Here is a 24466-nt window from a genome sequence, read left to right on the forward strand (position 1 = left end):
AAGCCCAGGAAGCAGAAGCTCAACTGATTCTACGAAAATAATATCAGTAGTGGTTCAGGAATAACATTTTCAAACATAACAAATTATACTTTCAATATTTATTTTACCAACAGAAATAAATCTTCCAAATAATGTAAAAATCAATGTTTATATTTTGTTTTAATAAATATGGTTTGTATGTGTCATAGTTCTTATGTTGCTAAGGCAACCTTTACGGCACGTAGGCTATGCTATAATAAGTGAACGATGTTGAACATAATAAGAATGTTTTTATAATGTTAGAGCTGCATAAATAATATAAGGAAGGAGGTTTTTCTTTCGTTTGCTGCCATATGAATAGATCTATTGACTTGAATACTTAACAACGGGGAAGCTTACATTACTTCTTTATTCTTTCCCTTGACAGGGCACAATGAGCCTTCTTTTGAAAAAGAAATAAATCCGGAGGTCAAAGAACTCAGTCTCCGAAGGAGAATATTCCAAGAGAATTTACTGACCTGACATCAGATATATAATTCACAAAAATCACAGTTGCAGTCGCCGGTGAAAACAAATCCTCCATATCCGGAGGAATTGTGAAACGTGTCGTAGGCTACAAAATATGTTGCCCTGTTTAACACATCTTTAAACATTCCTAAATATTGCGATTAGGACAAATGTTTATATGATATTTTTTGCTCAGAATGTCTTCGGAAATAAGCTTCGTAAGGAACGGTAAATTCTCATGAATCATCCTGTATATATTTTCTGTTAAATAAACATTTTCAGTACTATTTGTTTTGGCGCATACTGTACAACTATCATTAAGCTTGTGACTTGTTACAATTCTTATAGTAAATAGATTTCAATTTCTTAAACGTATGTGTATTCTCTCGTAAGAGAGAAGGATATGAAACATTCAGTGTTCTACTGGCACCGAAGAATATTGTATGTAGAACATAACACAAATTGGTAGGTGATTTAAAGAATTCCCAGGGCCGTATACATAAACATTCTTAGCGCGGGCTTCCGGTGGATGATCAGCGAACTAACGTTTTTCGTATTCATAAACCAGTGTTAGCGATATATGATATGATATGAATCCTGTACAAGTAACCAGTCGATAGCCGGGGCTAGTTTAGCACGCTCGTAGCGCGGGTTATCGAAATGTCTATGCATAGCACCCCCAATGATTACTTCATACAGCCATCCACCAATTAAGGTAGGCCTACCTAACAAAATAAAATATATACATTCTGTAACACTGTATGTAATAATGTAGTGTATTTTATTTGGTATTCATGTAATACATAGGTACGGAATGGAATGTAATTTAACTGAGGGGGGCACGGATGGCTCAGCACTGCGACCTATTGAGATCTATTGCGCTAACCCTCGATGTGGAATGAGTTACATGCCACAGATCCCTTACGCGCACCGTCCTAATCACATGATTCACTTAACGACCGAATACATAGGTAACGAATACATATTCCCAATATGTCCATGTTTATTGTGAGGATGGATGGGTGGTTGGATGAATGGACAACGAACAAACGAACAAACGAACGAACGAACAAACGAATCAGTCAATAAATCACTGGAAGTGAGGGAGGGAGGGGAATCATTTAAAAGGTTCGCGAAAACCCGTCATTGCAAGGGAAATTTGGGCTGATAGGAAGTGTATATATGAGCACCAAGCCTTTTGGCCACTTGTCTCACTTCGATCGAGACACATTAAATATAGAATGGAGAGTGACGGGCCACGTGTAAAACCACTTACACTTTTGTTTTCATGGTACCACAAATGACGTCACAATAAACTTTGGATAACAAAACATTACAACTTTTCACTTTTGTACCTTGAACATAGATGTTTCATATCAAAATGAATTAAAAATTGTATTACTTACCACTCGTAGATGGTAAGAAGTGAAGCTAGTACGAGAATCTGGAAATAAAGAAACACGTATCAGAAATGAAAAATTCTCTTCAGTAGACAATTCTCAATCTATAAAATTATTCTTTATTGAATATTGGTGTAGTGGTTAGCACGCCTGCCTTGTATTCCGGAAGTCCGAGGTTCGATCCCAAAGGTCGGCTACACTGAACGGATTTTTGTGGCTTGTACTATTGTACCTTCAGGCAAATACAGAATATGAAGAAATCTAGGATGAATCGCGCATGTTGTAAGTAACCTAATATAATGCTAGTGTGTGAAATATAGAAATGTGACAGGGCCTCCGTTGACGGATGATGTTAAACTTTTATACAGAATGTTCCATTTATCTTGTGCACCTATTATAACTTTTTTGTTTGGGTAGGTATTGGAATTTTTGTTTTTGAGAGTTATGTTAGAACGAGGGGCTAACATGAGTGTAGAGATTTGGTGCATGTGACTACATTATGGCACAAGATACACGTGACGTTATCAATTTTTCAAATAGTACTACATACTTTAATCACGTACATTAATTACACACATTAAGACAAGTTCAAAAATGTACCACAATGTCACCTTCCCAATCAATAACAACAACAAAATGCAAAATGAATGCCTTCAGAATGTGCCTGACGTCCGTACATGTCGTGTGTTTGCTCTCTTAACATTTAAACAAACCACAGCAACTGTCGACGCCACAATCCACGTACAGTGGCCTGCACGTTCTCCGGACCTGTCGCCACTCGACTTCTTTCTGTGGGGAACTGTAAAGGACAGTGTGTAACAGAACATTCTGACAACACCAGACGACATCCAGCAACGTATTCGACAGTTTTGTGTGTTCATTCAGCCAGCAACATGCCGGGCAGTCATACGGTCTTTCGGGGAACGTCTTCGAATGTGCTTTAATGTGAATGGTCACCATTTGGAACATCTTCTGTGACTCTCAAAGCTTAACATTATCACATTGCAATTACGTTTTTGTGTCGTTTAGTTGTTGTTATTGATTAGGAAGGTGGCATTGTGATAAATTTTTGAACTCGTCTTAATATGTATAATCAATGTAACATGATTGATGACGTCACGTGTATCTTGTACCATAATGTAGTTACATGCACCAAATCTCCACACATGTTAGCCCAATTCCAATACCAATCCAAACAAAAAAATTATGGGTGCACGAGAAAAATGGGACACCCTGTATGTTTTGATGACATTTCTCATGGTCATGTGTGCGATACGTGATATTATAGAATTTTCATCACAATAGCGTACACATTTTTAGTGAACTTACAAATAAAACGCCTCTCTCTCTCTCTCTCTCTCTCTCTCTCATTCCAAACAAAACTTTAACGAGGAAGAAAGACATTATCAGGTTTACAAATTCGACGAACGTAAAAGGAATTGTTGCTTTTCATAATGAGACCTAGGAGCACCCTACATGACAGTAGGTTTTATTTGCATAAGTTGTTGCAGTGGCGTGTCGTCTTTTGTTACAAAATTAGATATAGTAACAAATGCTAGCTAAAAGGAACTTATTGAAATTGAGAAACTTTCTACCTCCCTGTTGATCGTTGCTCTATGCGACTGTCTAAACAACCTGTAGACTGTAAACAGGCCTCAAGATCGATACTTTTATTATATTAGCACGAAGTAAGTTGTATCACGAATGCGATATATCTTGTTAAGAGGACAGACGGCAAAGAAAGTCCGAATATAAAGCCAAGGAGACATGCAAGCGCTATATTCCGAACCTCAGACACTTGCTCGTATATAATGTATACTCTTCCATAAAATTCAACTCCGGAATTAATTATTTACTATATTTGCGATCTCGTCAGATATAAGTCCCCGATGTTCTTCGGCATATATTTTATAGCTCAATATTTCTTGATACAGTCGTCTCGTCTATAAAGTGTCTGAAAGCTTGGTGTTTCTTGTGTCTTCAAATGTATATCACAGAATTTATGGAACTTCACTTCACACAAACATTATAAACGAAATACATTATTCACTTATTAATTCAATAAGACTTACTCTAATTTTTTTGGTATTTACTTGTTTAATTATTTATTTACTATATCTGTTTATGTTTTTACCTATTTGTGTATTTATTTATTTATTTATTTATTTATTTATTTATTTATTTATTTATTTATTTACTATTTGACTATTTATTTATTTGTTTGTCTGCCTGTCCGTCCGTCCATTTATTTATTTATTTATTATTTATCTATTTATTTATTTGTTTGTCTGTCTGCCTGTCTGTCTGTCCGTCCATTTATTTATTTATTATTTATTTATCTATTTATTTATTTGTTTGTCTGTCTGCCTGTCTGTCCGTCCATTTATTTATTTATTTATCTATCTATTTATTTGTTTGTCTGTCTGCCTGTCTGTCCGTCCGTCCATTTATTTATTTATTATTTATTTATCTATTTATTTATTTGTTTGTCTGTCTGCCTGTCCGTCCGTCCATTTATTTATTTATTTATTATTTATTTATTTGTTTGCCTGTCTGTCTGCCTGTCTGTCCGTCCGTCCATTTATTTATTTATTATTTATATACCTGTTTATTTATTTGTTTGTCTGTGTGCCTGTCTGTCCGTCAGTCCATTTATTTATTTATTTATTATTTATTTATCTATTTATTTATTTGTTTGTCTGTCTACCTGTCCGTCCGTCCATTTATTTATTTATTTATTTATTTTTCTGCCTGCCTGTCTGTCCGTCCGTCCATTTATTTATTATTTATTTATTTATCTATCTATTTATTTGTTTGTCTGTCTGCCTGTCTGTCCGTCCGTCCATTTATTTATTTATTATTTATTTATCTATTTATTTATTTGTTTGTCCGTCTGCCTGTCTTTACGTCCGTCCGTCCGTCCATTTATTTATTTATTTATTTATTTATCTTTCTATCTAGTTATTTGTTTGTTTGTTTATTTATTTATTCATTCATTTACTTATTTGCCAATGTTCTTACTGATTTATGAGTACTTAAACTTTTATATACCAATAACCTAAAATGGTATGAGAGACGCCACAGGAAGTGCAAAAATTATATATATATATATAAGTCTGCAATGAATGGAAGTACTGTTCAGTGTAACATGTTCCAGTAACTTTACTACAATAATTATATACAGGGTGATTCACGAAGATTTACCGTCACTTACGAAGCTTATTTCCCAATACATTTTGACACGCACTGTATTCTTCACCTAAGATAATGAGAAACATTAAATCAAGACTTTTGTGATGGGCAAGGCATGTAGCACGTATGGGTGAATCTAGAAATTCATATAGAATATTAGTTGGGAGACCGGAGGCAAAAAGACCTTGAAGAGGCCGAGACGTGTATGAGAGGATAATATAAAATCGATTTGAGTGTGGTGGGATATGATGGTAGGGACTGGATTAATCTTGCACAGGGTAAGGACCGATGGCGGGCTTATATTAGGGCGGCAATGAACCTCCGGGTTCCTTAAAGGCCATTTGTAAGTAAGTATGGCAGGTTGAGTTATTTTAAATTGCGTTGAAGATTACAAGGAAAAATACATTACGTAAAAATGATTAAATTATTATTGAAATTACAGAAACATGATATTATTATTATTATTATTATTATTATTATCATTATTCTTATCATTGAAATAAAACTGTGTCTAATACATTGTAAGTGAAATGTATCTTTATCTTGGGATCCATCAAGTTGAAAGATAGTTGCACTATATATTTTTGTATTTCCTTTCTGTTACAGAGACGATGGACCTGTACCGTATGGAAACATCATGTACGACAGAAGAGTCGTGCGCGGCAGCACCTACGCGCAACAACCCATGCCGGTACGTAGCGCAGACTGGTGGTCCTTTGTACGTACTGTACTATACATTGCTTGTAACAAACGCAGATGCTACTACTACTAATACTATTAAATCTAAATCTATGCACAAGGGAAGAGACTTTAAAATCATTAGACTTCTTTATAGGATGTTTTCCAGTAAATACCTCGTGTGCCACTGTACTTAATATATGTTGTAAGTTCAGTTCTAACGACACATTTACCTCCCAAGACGCGTTTCAGTGATATTGCAGAGACATGTGCAGTGCAATGAAAAATTGGTCTGCAGAGGAGACTGAAATCTTAATGATACCTTTCTGTGCAGATGTACCCGAAACATCAATTGAAGACCTCCCCGAAAAATGAATGTCTGAATACACTTGTATCTTTGATTAGTCAAATGGTTGTGATAGTAAATATAGGCCTAATGAAATATGCTACTAAAATTATTTTCCTTTGTCCTGAAATATGAATTACAGTTACATTCCTATTTCGAGGAGGTCTTCAATTATTATACACTGACCTGCAGACACGCCTGCAGTCTTAATGAGACTGGCAGATACCATCACTATCTAGAAGACACTGACCTGCAGACACGCCTGCAGTCTTAATAAGACTGGCAGACACCATCACTATCTAGAAGACACTGACCTGCAGACACCTGCAGTCTTAATGAGACTGGCAAACACCATCACTATCTAGAAGACACTGACCTGCAGACACCTGCAGTCTTAATGAGACTGGCAGACACCATCACTATCTAGAAGACACTGACCTGCAGACACACCTGCAGTCTTATGAGACTGGCAGACACCACTACTATCTAGAAGACACTGACCTGCAGACACCTGCAGTCTTAATGAGACTGGCAGACACCATCACAATCTGGAAGACATTGACCTGCAGACACACTTGCAGCCTTAATGAGACTTGTAGACATAATCAGTATCTAGAAGACATTGACCTGTAGACACACTTGCAGCCTTAATGAGACTTGTAGACACAAACAGTATCTAGAAGACATTGACCTTCAGACACAATCAGTATCTAGAAGACAGTGACCTGCAGACACAAGCAGTATCTAGAAGACATTGACCTGCAGACACACTTGCAGCCTTAATGAGACTTGTAGACACAATCAGTATCTAGAAAACATCGACCTGTAAACACAATCAATATCTAGAAGACATTGACCTGCAGACACAATCAGTATCTTGAAGACATTGGCCTGCAGACACACTTGCAGCCTTAATGACACTTGTAGACACAATCAGTATCTAGAAGACATTGACCTGTAGACACAATCAATATCTAGAAGACATTGACCTACAGACACAATCAGTATCTTGAAGATATTGACCTGCAGACACACTTGCAGTCTTAATGAGACTGGCAGACACCATCACTATCTAGAAGACACTGAACTGCAGACACACCTGCAGTCTTAATGAGACTGGCAGACACCATCACTATCTAGAAGACATTGACCTGCAGACACACTTGCAGCCTTAATGAGACTGGCAGACACCATCACTATCTAGAAAACATTGACCTGCAGACAAACCTGCAGTCTTAATGAGACTGGCAGACACCATCACTATCTAGAAGACACTGACCTGCAGACACACCTGCAGTCTTAATGAGACTGGCAGACACCATCACTATCTAGAAGACACTGACCTGCAGACAAATCTGCAGTCTTAATGAGACTGGCAGACACCATCACTATCTAGAAGACACTGACCTGCAGACACACCTGCAGTCTTAATGAGACTGGCAGACACCATCACTATCTAGAAGACACTGACCTGCAGACAAACCTGCAGTCTTAATGAGACTGGCAGACACCATCACTATCTAGCAGACATTGACCTGCAGACACACTTGCAGCCTTAATGAGACTTGTAGACACAATCAGTATGTAGAAGACATTGACCTGCAGACACACTTGCAGCCTTAATGAAACTTGTAGACACAATCAGTATGTAGAAGACATTGACCTGCAGACACACTTGCAGCCTTAATGAGACTTGTAGACACAATCAGTATCTAGAAGACATAGACCTGCAGACACATGCAGTCTTAATGAGACAGATAGACATCATCAGTGTCTAGAAGACAATGACTTGCAGACACACCTGCAGTCTTAATGTGTTGATCTTCAGAGATACCTAGTGTTAGTGAGACTCTGACATACACCATCAGTGTTTATGAAATATTGGCCTGCAGACACACCTGCATCTTTAATGAAAATGACAAACATCATTAATATCTACGATATATTGACCTGCAGAAGTAACTACAGTGTTAATATCGACCTCATAAGCTAAGGGATCGGGGTTCAAATCCCGCTCGACTCTGAATTCATAACTTGTGTTGGGGAAGCCAGTGGTCACGACAATATAGGAGTTTTCTCCAGATGCTCCGATTCCCTGTGACATATCAGTTTTTCATTATCATAATTCACTACGAGTGTAATGTAGATCTGCCGCATGTGGCGCATTCTGGATAGTCTCTGACGAACTAAGTCTTCTCGGTACCATTGAAATCTATGAGCACGCTCCTACAGTCAGGGCAAATGACGGCAATTTCTTCTTTCTTTGCTTTCTTCTTTCATTCTTTCCCTCCCCATCATTTTATCTTTTTCCTCCCTTCTCTTTCTTCTTTCTCTTAATTTTTCTTACTCTCTTTTATTTTTCTCTTAACCTTCTCTTATTTGCTTTCTCCTCCTTTTTTCTTATTTCGTTTTTTCTTTCGTCTTTCGTTGCTTATAGACAAGGAACAGCATTTGCGTAAGTCCTTATCTTAACTAGATAGCAAAACAATGACATATACTAATTACCTCATTTCATGATAATTTCTTAGACACGTTACTCTACAAATTTGCAAGATAAGAAATATTTCCATTCATGTAACATAGATAAGACAGGTACTACGCTAATAACGCATCCTTGTTCAACGAATAATAACATTTCCAATGAAATTCATATCTTGGTTATGTCAATGCATGGGACCGACTGAAGGGCAAGAACAGCAGGGTAGCAACAGTGCTACAATGTCTCACTATCGTCTTTCTTAAACTAATTCAGTATGTCTTACGACCTGCGTTCAATGAAATAGCAACGAGGCAGTAGTGTTTTTTGTGTATCTAAAACGGCTCCGCATTTCAATATCGCTTGTAATATACAAGGTGTATCTAAATTGGTGTCAAATATTTCGGGGACATGTTCCTAACACCAAAACATTACAAAACATTCATATGAACATTGGTCTCAAAATAATTTATTTCAGAGTTACAAGACAAAATTTAATGTTACAAAAATTGCTCGGAGTGGCTTCCTCCTGCTTCGATGTGTCCCCTAAACATGAGTTACATGCTCTGGCGTACTCTGTTGAAAATTCCTGGAGTGTTTCGTATTTCGTGAAATCCAGTTTGGATACGATCTCAGAATATCAACATTAAGTACAGGAGTCGCACAAACCAGGGACTTTAAATGTCCCCAGACGAAGAAATCCATTGGATTCAAATCAGGCGATCGAGCAGGCCATGCAATGAATCACCTTCGACCAATACATCTTTGGGGAAATCGATCATTAAAAAAAATTACGAACTATCAGACTGAAATGAGCTGGAGCAGCATCGTGTTAAAACACATTCGTTGGATGACGTCCAGAAGCACATCTTCAATTAAATGATGCAAATCATTTCGTTCTGTTCACTCACAGAATACATTTTCTTCTGATTTCTTTGCTCTACAAAATACAAACAAACAAAAAACCATCAAACAATCAGCGGCCAATGAAGGGACAAATCCTTTAATAACTCCCCAACGAATGGTTTTCAGACCCATGTTCTTATTAACTTTTTAAATTGTTTTGATGTTAGGAACACGTCCCCGAAATATTTGACACCAATTTAGATACACCCTGTATATTAAGAGTACAAGAAAATCAACATGAACATTCCTAAAACACAATTTCTTGGAATACCTATTCTTTCATGTTTTGATACTATTAAATACAAGATCCTTTTAAGTAAAATTTAACACTATTCTTAAGATAGCCTTCTTACTTTTTCTAACATTATTAACCTAAGTTTATATTCTTTTAACTAAAATATAACACAATTATGAGAAAACCCTATTTCTTTTATGCAATTTCCAAATGAATACAATTCTCTGTAATGACATATTTTTTTCCTTACAATTTCCAACAAATTATTCTAGTCATATTTTGTCCCAAAGATCCTTACAATCCCAACCATGCCCACAGTAACATTCACAAACAGTCTAAGTCTTTCACGCAATTATAGGGAATCCATTATTCCCTTTTCAATTTAACGTTTAGACATAACTACAGTTTGCTTATTGGAATGATAATTAATCTACTAATGTACTGAGAAGCCCAATGATTTTCTCTCTTCCTTTTTAAAATCTCTTCGACTTTACATTATGTAGTGTAATAACAATGTTGTACAAATTTTAAAGACTGTACAAATATAAATAGAAATAGAAATTATGTGCACGGTAAAATGTTTTGTATTAAATTAACATTCTCTATTAAATTATGTATTCTTATGGAATGGTATAAGAAGAGACCTTGTTTGTACAATATTGTACTTTCATGAATACGTGTTTTTACACCGAAGAACAATGGCTACATTATCAAGTCCAATTGGAAACAAAGAAGCCTTCTATGTAAACAACATTCATTTGTCAAAAGTGTTTTCGTGTCTGCAAGATCAATACGTCACAAGTGGCATTGGTTTAAACGAGACATTTAGTATGGGAATGAGAATAAACACAATTCAGCGAAAATACATTTCATTCTCAGAAATTGATATTTTCACTTTGAAAAGTGTTAGTGTAGATTATATTTTTAATTTCTTATTATTAGAGACAGATTTTGTTCTCATTATGACGTTAAACCTGGAGACTTATCACGTATTTTATTACATTATTTATTTATTTATTCATAATGGTAAGAGTCATTGTCGTAACTTAAGAATTATGAGAGGAAAATTAATTATGTTCCCAAATCTCGCTTGGATTGATTACGTGTATAGTTTCTCTCTCTCTCTCTTTTTTTTTAAGTCTTCCCCAGTTATAAGTTCAGCGCCAGGTAACTACATGGCGAAACTCGGACTCTTGTCGATATTACCAATTCCAAACAACCGAGCAATTGATATAGAATCGTTAAATAAGAGATTTATAAAAATAATTCAAATACATTTTATGACAAGTTAATTCCATTGTTAAAATTGTAATATGTACAATTTAATCTGAGGCTTAGGTAATGAGAAACAGATTGTGGTAGAAATTCATGCTTTGTTGCCATGCTTTATCTGCAGACTTAGGTACTAAAGGCTTTACCAATAACCAAAAATGTATTTAAAAATAGGCTTAAGGGCTTTACTAATAGATGGTAGTATATTATGCACACTATTTAAAAGGTGTATCCATGTTGAATCTTTCGTACACTACTTTAACACTTGAATATAAATAACTGATTAAATGGCGATCATAGTCCTGTTAATTATGTAAGCATGTGTGGCTTACAGCTATTTCGGTGTTACTTGACACCATCCTCAGAGCCTACTAGATCTCGGCGATATCTCAACTTCAACACTACAACACTACAATGAAGAAGTGAACACAATCAAATACATACAAGAATACAAGAAAATGGTTACAACCCAAACATAATAGACAACATCATAAGGAAGACAAAACAGAAACTCAACAAACACAACATAAACACAAGAACACAAGAAATACATCACACCTACTTAAACGAATTGTGATAAATATTTGTCACTACCGTAGCGTGAAGTCTGATATTCATTTTATCTTCGCTAGCAACAAGTAGAAAGGTTATTTAAGTACTAGTAAAACGGAAAACTTAAGTTGTATTTCAACCTTTGGGCAGTCCTCGTAATTTACGATCTGGCACTTAGATTTTGTACGTCGCTTCGTCTTGAAATATTTACGCGCGCAATAACTTGGAAAAAGTTATTTGGTCTGATATTATGGAAATACTTACTGAATTTTTTTCCAAACAAATACAAATCCGTTGCGCGAGAATCCATGGAGAGACAAGACCAGCCAGTCGACTGTAGGTCCCATATCCACATGCCTCAGCAGAGGTTAACGATCATCCAACCAGTACGGGGGCAACGTCTATTTATCACGATGGTACTTCTGACCGTTATAACTGGCTTGCGAAACCGGATTTCGATACCCACTGTAGCTCTTCAAATTCGTCACGATTCTAGGTGGGCACGGGTTTCATATTCTGGTTGAAATTTCTTGAGAAAAATTTTTCCCCACGAAGACTCGAACGAGCGCTTATTCTCTCAACGGCATGACGCCGTCTTCCATATTCTCGTAATCATTAACAGACAATAATTAACATCTAGCGAGTGGCGCGAAGCTATTAAAATGACTGCACATGTGTCTTCTGTACGTTCCCTTCCGAGCAGAACTCGGGACAACATCCTCTGTCGGCGATGCCACAGAGAGTCAGAAACACTCGCACATGTCCTGGGCTCTTGTCCGCACGGTGAAGTACTCCGTAACTCACGACACCATAGAATTTGTTCGATGATTGCCGAACAGTTTAGATCAAAAAATTTTCAAGTGTTCGAAGAAGTACACGGACTGGCAGACAATGGCAGAGTAATAAGAATAGACATGATTGCCAACCCACCAAATAACAACAATGGCTACATCATCGATCCCACCGTTAGATTTGAAAAACAAAAGAGCCAACTTGAAGATTAAATAGGGAAAAAAACGACATCTATGTACGTACCGTTCCATATTTCATGGACAAATACGGCCTACAACAAATTGAAGTAATAGGCCTTATGGTTGGAGCCCGCGGAACTATTCCCGGTTTCTTCTTCCAAACCTGGCAACGTTTCAGCCTACAGAGGAAGGCAATTGATGACATCGTTCTTGCAGCTCTGAGGATCCATATTTCTACTCCCGATACCATCTCTACGGTCAAAAGTTATCTTCAAATAATTAATTAGTACCTAATTATTTATTCAATCATTTCTTGTCATTATTGTGTGACCTCATTAAACTTAAACATAATATATATGTTACTTGTACTATCAACTGCTTATTGTACAATATGCTATGTCTTTGTGGTAGCCTGTTAATACAGGGACCTGTTATCGTTTAGATAAATAAATAAATTGCTCACGAGATATTAGTTATCTTGGCCACAAAGATAAACCGGTAATTCGAAACTGTCTACTGAAAAATGCACTGGAAGAAATGGTGAATGGGAGAAAAGTTCGGGGCACAAGATATCAGATGACAGACAACATTAAGATACATGGATCATATGCGGACGCGAAGAGGAAGGCGGAAAAGAGGGAAGATTGGAGATACTGGACCTGTCATTCATTAATTCACGGTGATCTGTCCTAGGGCAGGTATATGATCTAATTGAAAGAAGACTCTCATATCTCTAAAGGACCAGAATCTGATTTTGTCGGCTAACCAACTTAAGTTTTGACGTAGAATAATATATTTCTCTTCACTAGATACAGAGGAGAGTAAATTCCAAATTGACAGACTCATAGAAATGCAACACCCCCTCTTTGTATTCCTCTTGTTTTCCTTGTATCCCCTTTGTTTTCTTCCTATTCTCCTTGTATTCCTCTTGTTATTCTTGTCGTCTCCATCCTCTCCTTGTCGTCCCCTTGATCTCCTTGTCTTTCAATATTTCTCATTGTAATCTCCCTACCTTTGATCTCCTTCTCTTCCCCTTTTCTCCTTGTATCGCTTGTATTTCCCTTGTCCTTGTATTCTGCGTCCTTTTGATCACTGTCTTCCCCTTTTTCTCCTTGTATTCTCCTAGTTATTCTTGTCGTCCCCTTGATCTCCTTATCTTCTCCTATTCTCCTTGTCCTTGGCCTTGTCGACACTTGGTCTCCTCGTGTTTCCCTTTTTCTCCTTTACTTCCCTTGTTATCCTTGTATTCCCTTTATTCCGTTTGTCTTCCCCTGTTCTCCTTTTATTCGTATTTTTCTCCTTTATTCCCCTTCTCCTTCTTATACTCCCTTTGTTTTCCTTTGACTTCATTCCTTTTGTTCTCCTTGTGTTTCCCTTACACTCTTGTCTTCACCTTGTACCTCCCTTGTCCTCCTTGTACTCTCCTTGTTATCTTTGTCTTTCTCTTGTTTTTCTCACATTATCCTTGTTCTCTTTGTCTTTCCTATGTTCTCCTGGTATTTCCTTTTTCCTCCTTGTTATTTTTGTCTTCACCTTGTTCTCTTCGTACTCCCCTTTTCTTCCTCTTATCTTCTTTGTCTTTCCCTTGTTCTCTTTGCTTTCGCCTTGTTTTCTCTTTGATTTCCTCTTATTCATCTTTTTATTTTATTTTATTGGGTTATTTTACGACGCTGTATCAACAACTCAGGTTATTTAGCGTCTGAATGAAATGAAGACGATAATGCGAAGATGGTAATGCCGGTGAAATGAGTCCGGGGTCCAGCACCGAAAGTTACCCAGCATTTGCTCGTATTTGGTTGAGGGAAAACCCCGGAAAAAACTCAACCAGGTAACTTGCCCCGACCGGGATTCGAACCCGGGCCACCTGGTTTCGCGGCCAGACGCGCTGCCCGTTACTCCACAGGTGCGGACTCGTATTTATCTACTACGTATGGATATGCACGTAAGTACGTGAAGATATGTGGCATAGCAAAGCTAGCTTCTGTCGATTTTTTTACATAAAATACTATTTCATGTTGTTGACTTTCCATATTATCATCTCTGTGACGTTTGGCTGAACTCCCTTCAGGATATCTAACAGCTTATTTTATCTCATCTTTTCTTGCTCATTAAGATAACAATAATTATCTTCATTTCATGAACAGGGACGAAAGATCAATACCTTTTCGGTAAATTCTATCTCACCAGTCAATTTACTCGTATTGCATAAGATTTTTAATTATAAAGCCAAACAACTGGACGCGTAAAAGAATCAAAATGAAGCTTAAACGTCTGGATGTAGAGTGTGTACAACAGACAGGAGTCATGACGCCTGATATGAACAAAGCGTCATGCTTCTTTGCTTTAATTTATTCCAGGCATTTATTTTTGGCGGCTACACGGCATTTGGCGTGAAATTTGAAGCGGACCGAGGCTTGAAATGAAGCGAGAAATTGTCACGTAAAATTAAACAATTGAACAACAACGTGGTATAGGAAAGAGGGAACCCAGCAGAAGTGACATGCTACTATGTCAGTCACGCTGCCGCCCAGTTGACCTGTTAGCTAGGTCAGCAATGGATCGCAACACTAAATAATTATTTACGTACTTGCTGTTTATTATTCAATCAAATATGTGGATCGGAAAATAAAAATGTTTGAACCTTATAAAAATCTTGCCTGCAAGAATAGTTCGACCTTGCAAAATAAAAGCTCTTAAAAGTTTGACAGCATTTGAAAATACGTATTTGTGCAAAATAAATTTCTAGTCTATGATTACCATCAAAACAAAAGAATAATTTCCTTGAAATTGAAAATGATATTAGTGTGTGTGTGTGTGTGTGTGCATGTGTGTGTATCGAATAAAGAGTTCAGATTGGGGAAGCTATTTCTTTGAAAAAACAGGCATAATTTATTACTGGAGTTTTTCTCTTTTTATGTTCATACATTCAACATATATGTACGTTAATAAGATTTTTTTGTTTTATTTTATAATTCACCTCTCCAATTAACTCAGCTCTTTACAGGATCCCCACTTTGAGAATCACTGGACTAGGATATTGGGAGTCTTCTTGTATGGATTTATTGTTATGGTCGTTAGTTAGTAAAATAAATGTTTTAAATGTTATATCAGCATCGCCGGTGTGCCGGAATTTTGTCCCGCAGGAGTTTTTTTACATGCCTGTAAATCTGCAGACATGAGCCTGTCGCATTTAAACACACTTAAATGCCATCGATCTGGCCCGGGATCGAACCCACAACCTCGGGCATACAAGGCCAGCACTATACGAACTGCGACAATCAGTCCGAGTAGTTAGTTAGTATATAGTACAGTTTGATATACAGGGTGCGTCAGAAAGAACGGATGGATTTCAAACTATCGATACGCAGCGAGGGGAGGGATAGAGTGAGGGGGACCATGACTGTTGGATCAGCCAGAGAATGGAGTTTCAGTTGAGAACATGGTGTTGGTCTGGTGTACAACGTGCTTTCATCGCAGAGACATTTTTGAAAAATGAAGAGTCTGTGATCGCCACTCAGGACTCATTTCGACATCGGACGTCACGCTAGGATTCCAACTCGGAATACAATTTTGCTGAGGGTGGCTTCATTTCGTACCAGAGGTTCAACATTAAAGAAGAAATCACCTGGACGAACACGGAGCGGATGTACACCTGCAAATGTGGAGACAGACAGTTGGTTGTCCGGCCACCTCAACGATCAGCCCGTAAACATGCGATTGCACTGAGATTGTCCGAGGTTACGGTAAGATCTCGCACCCTGCGAGTTCTTTCTTTGGGACCATTTGAAGGCGCAAGTAACCACATACACTGGACGAACTGAAGACGGCGATTCGTGAAGAAATCGCGGCAATCCCACAAACTATGACTATGAAAGTTACGGCGAACTTCGGAAAACGCCTCCATGCCTGTATCGAAAACCAAGGACATCATATGGATGATGTTGTATACCATAAATAAATTGCATGTATTGGTGAATCTGTTGATAACAATAAATTTTTGATTTGATGAATCCTTACAATATTCTTGCCCTGTGAAATCCATCCGCTCTTTCTGACGCACCCTTTACATAGGGACTTAACATGGAAAATTAATTATTTGCAAATGTTATTTTTCCTGTATGTTTCACAGGAGAATTATATAAGGAAAAATGATAAGGGAATAAAATACATCAGAATGCATTATAATTTATATTTTATTTTCTTAAGGGGAGTTTGTACACCGAATTTTGACAAAAAAATGAAATTTTGGTTTTTATCGTTTTTCGGTAGTTTAATACGGTCAACTCTGGATATAATGAACTTCTACGGACTTGCATATTTCGTTCACTATATCCGAGGTTCACTAAATGCGAAGTGTCTCTCCCCTAACCTTAAATGATAGGAATGAATGAAATTGTGAACAAGAAAATAAAATACTAAACAGTAATTAAAATATTTCATTTTTGTGGAATGGATTACACAGTATATTGTTAGTCACAGTTGATTTACTTAAACTATGCTGTCGACCCACGTCCGCTTGCGAAAGACCACGTTCAGTATCACTTATAACATTCGCCTTATCTTCCAAAGAAAACACCTTACGCTTCGATATTTTTATACAGTACATTCACTATTCGAACAGTAGAAATAGACTGATCAGGTAGAAATGACAAAATGCTGTTATATTATGACTCCGTACTCAGCCTTGGAATTTCCCATGTCACGTAATGGGAACTGGGAAGGGGTTGGTAGAGTTTGAAAGCAATCGGAATCTTACCTTCATTTATACTCTGGATATAATGTCCGTCCCCTTTTAATAAAAGAAGGCAATTTTATTTTCCGTTGTTTCGATGCTATCAGTCATAATGGAAATGTTTCTGAGAACAAAAGGCAACCCTTCGACGGTGGAGTGAGGCAAGGTCGTCACGAGTTGCCTGGATTTACAGTACAGCTCATTGTCTAAGAATCACTAATCCTACCTTTGTCCTTTGACTAAAGACGTAAGAAACTTAGAATGTTACTCTCAACACATTGTTTCAATTTTATAGGCCTACAAGAATGTCTGATTCAAATAAGAATTTTTCAGGATACAACTCCTGTAGGGGCGATTTCTCCGGGCATGCTATGCTTGCTGCGCAAGCCCAATATTTTCGTAGAATGTGTATTTCTAAAAATAGGATTACGTACATTAAAATTTCTTTTGATTTTTGTAATAATGTCTAGGCATAATACCTTCCGCAGGTTGCGCACCGCAAGATCGCAACGCTTGCTCGTTTCTCGGAGCTACAGGAAAGACGTAGAAACAGCGAGAATATGATGCGCGCGCAAGTGCCTTCCTCCTAATCCGTCCCAGTCGCACATGCTTCTGTTACATGCTGTATGAAGCTCTGGTCCGAGAGCTACACCAACGACTATATTTAACGTTACACAGATAGCAGCAGTGTTGCCGCCAATTCAGCGGTTTTCCCGCTAGATCTAGCGTTTTTTGGCGTTAGTTTAGAGGGTAACATTTATGAAACTTGTATTGCTGATCTAGGGATTTAGCGGGTATTTTTAGCACTCACAGCGGCAAAATAATATAATTTTACATTGACAATATAGCAATTTAGCGGTTTCTGCAATGCTTCACAGCGGATGTTTAAGAATCGAGTTGGCAACACTGATTGGCAGCAGTTTTTACCAGTAAATGTGCTGTGATTTGCGAGTGTAATGTAATTTTATGAGCGGAATGCATATGTTAGCTGCTGCATGTATTATTAGTTCTTAAACGTTAATTTGAAGTGTTGCAATGAGTTCGGAAATGTGTGTTATTGAAACTTTATTATCAAATCCATTTTCCCGGAGGACTATTCAAGAGAAGACCGACATTATAAAGAACGGCAGACCATGTCCAGAGTTCCCAGATTTAAAAAGACAGCATAAGGAGGAAAATAGAGAATATGTGCGCAGGTTCAGTACATCTCAATACAACAATACGCATTGGTTGGCAGGATCGAAAAAACTGAATGAACTGTTTTGTTGGCCGTGTTTGTTATTTTCTACAGATAACGGTGTATGGTGTAAAAGTGGCTTCGACAGTTAAAATACTTTAACATTGTCTATTACAAGACACGAAAAGTCTGCAAACCAGATGAATTATATCCTCCCATCTTCCCCCATCAATAAAAGAGCAAGCCTAACTTTCGTGACCAGCATTCGCCCCTGAACTCCTGTAACTTCAATTTTTAACGTTGACTATAACCGAAGCGAGGGTTCACTATAAACGATTTAAGTTCACTATAGCCGAATGTTCACTATAACAGAGTTCACTATATATCCAGAGTTGACTGTATGTGTAAAATGATAATATGATTTTATTTCTTCTAATTGTCAGCTTTTAGCCCTATCTTCGCCCTTTCAAAAGTTTGGGAACCACTGTCCTAGACCAATCTGATATTCAACTCAAAGTGGGTTGCCCTTAAAACTGGATTAATGATCGTTCACCTCTGTTGAGGCATGTGGACATGAGTCCAATAGTCACCTAGTCGACCCTTGTACTCAATCGGCCGGCCACCGGCGTGGCTCAGTCGGTTAAGGCGCTTGCCTGCCGGTCTGAAGTTGCGTTCGGGCGCGGGTTCGATCCCCGCTTGGGCTGATTACCTGGTTGGGTTTTTCCCGAGGTGTTCCCCAACCGTAATGTGAATACAAGGTAATCTCTGGCGAATCCTCGGCCTCATCTCGCCAAATATCATCTCGCTATCACCAATCTCATCGACGCTAAATAACCTAGTAGTTGATACAGCGTCGTTAAATAACCAACTAAAATCAATCGGCCGTTTAACCACGGATGTTGTTACAGAGCGAATTATCTAGTTCCTTAGCAAACAAAGATCTGGTGGAGCTAAAATTATAATTAGATTGATAGCCTTCGAGTGGTGCAAATCATTTAAGGTGGCGCTGTATAGTTTCTCACATACATTCTGCGCGTGCTTTTTCGACAAGACAGACAAGTGACTGTCTGTAAATTAGTCAAGAAAGTAAATATAAGCGTTGATACAGAGAATAATGCTAAACTCTAAAGTTGGTGTCTCTTCTTATACCATAGAAATTGCATCCAATATAAATGGTATTTAGTAATAGTAGTAAGATATGGGCTATTTCTTTAGCACTATCTGTATACACGGTAGTTTCCTCTAAATCTGTTCTTTCACTAGCAGCCTAAATGGAACCCTTATTTCGGATACGCCAAACTACTCTCACAGGTCAGTTATGCATGCTTAATGTCGTCATATGAATGCAATTATTTCAGTTTATTTATATTATGTACTTTCTTCACCTGCATGGATATTAAGTGCACTTTTCTTTGGATATTCATTTTTTTCTCTTAGCAACCATGACACGTTTCCTGTCCTCTTTTCTTCAAAAATTATCTTTCGAAGTATTCCTAACTTCTTAATTTCGTAAAATTGGCCTTCCTAATTCTAATATTCTAATGACCGTTTTCTGTAATTCATTATCTCCTAAACACTTTAATTTAAAATTAATGAATACTCCTTTTTTATACATATTGTACCTTAAAAGTTATGAGTTTAACTTAGTAAACATAAAATATTTGATATTTTGATATTTATTTATACTAAATTACACAAAGCATAAAAAATCAGTAACAACCGTATGAGCAAAGCTCGCGTTCGAATGTAGTTTCATTATAATATAGAAATACATAAATGCATGCAGACAATAGTATATTACAATACAAGGTTGGGAAATGCTGTTTACAAAATCGAGGAAAAGTTTGAAAAACAAGCAGAGCGAGTTTTTCAGTTTCCGAGATTTTGTAATGCACTTCACAAACGTGTATTGTACAATATTTTTTACACGATCATATTTTTAAAATTGCAAATACAATATATTTTGCATTGAAAATTTAGAGCAATATTCCAAAGCTTTCGCAAAATTGCACTCTAATGGTAACTAAGTAACAATAAGTGCACTGTAATGAGTCTATTTCAGTATAGTTTTATGTTATGAAGTATGGTTTCCCTAGCAACAAGTTTCTGTGTGGGAATTCTAACTTTCAAGGCCTAAGAACAATAGCTGTGAATATAGCAAAACACAAAACGATCGAGCAAAAACGTTTCATACAATTATAGTTTTTCTGCATTTAGTTTTAGTGCCTGACTTTTATGCAGAAACGTGTGCAAATTAGACAAGAGTTGTCCGCAAGAAGATGATTATGGATATAAGTAAAGGATATGACATAGAACATTTTATTTGTTATACATGGCCTTCAGGAATAGCCTATTTTACGAGTATTATCAAATCAAATTCAGGGACATTATAATCAAAACCATCTATCTTTGGAAAAAAACAATCATTATAAAAAAAGAAATTAGAAAGAGGCGCACCCAAATTATCGTGGTGTCGACAACAAGGACACTATTGACAATTAATATTTGAGTAGAAAAAAATTCGCTCCGGCGCCGGGGATCGAACCCGGGTCCTTGGTTCTACGTACCAAGCGCTCTGACCACTGAGCTACGCCGAATTCAATCCACAGCACCGGACCGAACCTTCCTCCTTCAATGTTTCTCTTCAAATATTAATTGTCAATATTACAGATATTATCCTGTAGGACAAATTAATAAATCTATAAAGGACACTATTGCTTCACTTCGCCTCTAGTCTATAAAAGAAGGGAATACTTCGAAACCTTGTCCTCAAAACCTGCATATATCTAAGTCAATGAGGATGCACTAATCCGAAGCACATCTTCAGTATGTTTTGTGTTTGCACCTTCAAATTGAAATATAACTTAAGCTTGATACATTAAAATTAAGCAGTCTATATCTCAACTCGGCCTCGCTCCGAATTATGCTTGGTGTTAATAATTACATTTGTAGAGTGAAAGGGAAAATAGAGGCAACGTCCTTTTAGTAACCGTTATAACATTATACTTATAAAAGTTATAATTTAGATACGTTTACTTTTTTTCTCTCAAATTATTATGTGCCATTCTTAATTTCAGACACAATTCGATGGTGTTTGGATAAAGGGAGGTGTCATAAAAATGAGTTTTAAGATAGATGAAAATTAAACTACGAAACCGTATTACAAATAATTTTCTACACACATAAAACACATCAAAAGCTAGTACTCTTTTGTTTTTTGCACACCCGCTTGTAGAATTTAACTTGTGTAATCAGAAGGGCAACAAAACTGCTTTACCCGAACACCATCTGAATGTAAAATGGTACGGAATATTATCAGTAACTTTACAAGTACAGTAGAGCATCGATTATCCGAACACCTATCAATCGTAACATAGGTTAACCGAAAGCGTTCCAGTCGGCAAATTCAAATTTGCGCGCGCGCCATGTAGAAGTTTCGCTAGCGCTGTTTGCGAGATTTAGCGGCAAAAAAACGAGTCTCAGCTCTGAAGAAAAATAAATTGGATTTCTTTTCCTAAACTGTAGGCCTACTTTAATTACCATTTTGAACTTTTCAAACGACTAGTCAGTTCTCTGTGTCATTTGTAATACGTGTGATACAAAATATATACTGTATGTACAGTTTTGTTTAATATCAATGTTTCTTTGTTTCATACTGATTTTATGACACCGGTACAATTTGTTTCCGTAAATGATCGGTTATCCGAAAAACCAGTTATCCGAACACCCCTCGTTCCCAATTGGTGCGGATAATCGATGCTCTACTGTAGTTTTAATTCGACCGCAACATTTTATTTGTAAAAAAAATTTTTGTCCTAAATGAATCAAGCAATATTATACTATTGTTTTAGAAAAAAACTCAGGTGTCTTGTGAATTGTATGAATCGATAGTTGCACAAACAACATGAATCCAAAAAAAAAGTAAATTTTACACAGAGACATAAACAATTTTTCATCTATACTACGAATGCATGGGTGACTTCAATTAGTGCAATATTAACTTTTCATATCGGGCATAAAATTCAGGATGATACTTTTTAATTCAGTGTTGCCAATTCAGCAGTTTTCCCGCTAAATCTAGCGTTTTTCAGTGTTAGTTTAGCGGGTAAAATTTATGAAATTTGTATTGCTCATACAGGGATTTAGCGGTCTTTTTAACACTCACAGCGGTAAAATAATCTTATTTTTACATTGACAGCATAGCAATTTTTTTTTTTACAATTATGCCATATTTACAATCTGTCTACAATAGACAATAAGTAAATAAAGAATCGAATTGGCAACACTGATTTTATTACTATTTTTCTGCAATTTGCTTTAATTTTGTGGACTAATGTTGTTATTGCGAGATAAGATCTTTAAAGCGAAAATTGATATAAATGCGTAATATATAAATAGGGTGACCAGACGTCCAGACAGCGCACCTCGCTGCTAAAGTCTTGGTTTTTCTGAACCGACGCATGCGTCGTGCGAGATCGACGCTTCGTATCATCTTCGCAACGACTGCTTTTCTGAGAGGTTGATTAATGACGTGGTTTTTTACATTGCAAGTTCATAGGAGATGCTCGAAATGTCCACCATTCACTTCACAACACGATTTTCGCCTTCCTTTCCCATGAATGCCTTTAAAAAATGACCCGAATGTATTTCCTGCAACTACAATATTCAACAGATGCTCTCTCGTGGCGTGTCGTTGACAGTAAACTAGTCCCCACAACCAGAAGTCGTAGGGAGTGAGTTTAGGCGATCGCGTCGGCCATGCAACAGGCCCGTTGCGTCCACTCCATCTCCCTGGATACCGTTCATTCAAATGACGTTTCACTGCACGCGGATGCTTCATTTTGCAGTAGCCAAGTGTTCAACCGTGTTGACAGTGGTACCATTTGTTGTGGTAGTTCAGTCTGCAAATACGCAGCACCTGTTGACTGACTGTAGCGTTTCTCTCTCTTCACTTGTACTTACTGTGTACACTTGGTCAAAATGAAAGTGGCCGGCGTCTGAGAGACTAAGTTCGACTCGTATATTTCCGTGAGCGCTCGGGACAGCCAGGCTTTGTTCAAAAGATTGCGTATATTCTTCTAGTAGTTATAATGGGGAACACAACTATTAATCACTGAAATCTTCCGAGAAAATAAGTCATATACGAGATTTAAAACAGACAGATCGTTCAGAGTGTTTAAACAGTGAATATTGTAACACAAACACTATATATAACAGGCTCACAAGTAGAGTACGACCATTGCTCGTTACAATGCTATTCTGACTGCAGTAAAACTCTTAGCGTAGGGGCCTAGTTGGTATTGCGTTAGCTAAGAGTTCGTGATATCAAAAGTTCAAATCTTCGTGGAATTACTCAACTTTCTTTTGTTACCTTTTAAATGCATCAGTGAAAATATAACAGGTCATTTTTTTTATCCTTAGAATATTTTTGCTTTATTATTTTTCTCGTGTTAATAGAAACTTTTGACGCTAGATGGAAGTAACGCTAAAGACGACAATTAGGGGCTTTCATATTAAAATGCTGTGTTAATTATTTTATTAATCCCTGCTGCTCTATTGCCAAAGGAACATTCAGTAAATATGTTGACGGTTAAATAATTGACATCATTAATTTGAAAGTTCTGCTACAGGGAATATGATTATTATACTTATATAAATCCGTGATTATCAGGACCTAAACGTAGTAATTGTAAACAAGAAGAAAAACCATAATTCTGATGACAAAATATAACCTGATTTCCTGGAATTATAACCACAAATATTCACCAATTTTGTAATTATCTGCAAGTAATATGAATTAACATAAGCAAACTTTTTTGATTATATTACACTAAAAGGAGTTGTAAAAATAAAAGGACAAAACAAAACATTCTCTACGGAGATTCGAAGCATGCTGTGGAGGTAGCTCAAATCAACGCCTTGTAATATTATGCAGTTAACTAAAGCGGCGCACGGAGGTTTAATGTAGTGAACTGCGCTCACCCGAAGGGACTTAGAAAATGTTCACTGCTCAAGAGACCGGCCACTTTCATCCTAGAAAGTT

The 24466-nt window shown here is 37.0% G+C and overlaps 1 protein-coding gene across 1 annotated transcript in view; it reads left to right on the forward strand.

The window, feature by feature from the left end:
* Rsph3 (Radial spoke head protein 3) overlaps positions 1 to 24466 on the forward strand; it is a 182713-nt gene that overhangs the window by 76025 nt on the left and 82222 nt on the right. Inside the window, exon 2 of the mRNA XM_069832746.1 lies at positions 5685 to 5769. Coding sequence (XP_069688847.1) covers positions 5685 to 5769 — 85 coding nt within the window. The remainder of the gene's footprint in view (positions 1 to 5684; positions 5770 to 24466) is intronic.

The sequence above is a fragment of the Periplaneta americana genome, chromosome 8 (genome assembly GCF_040183065.1).
Source record: "Periplaneta americana isolate PAMFEO1 chromosome 8, P.americana_PAMFEO1_priV1, whole genome shotgun sequence".
NCBI classification, from domain to species: domain Eukaryota; kingdom Metazoa; phylum Arthropoda; class Insecta; order Blattodea; family Blattidae; genus Periplaneta; species Periplaneta americana.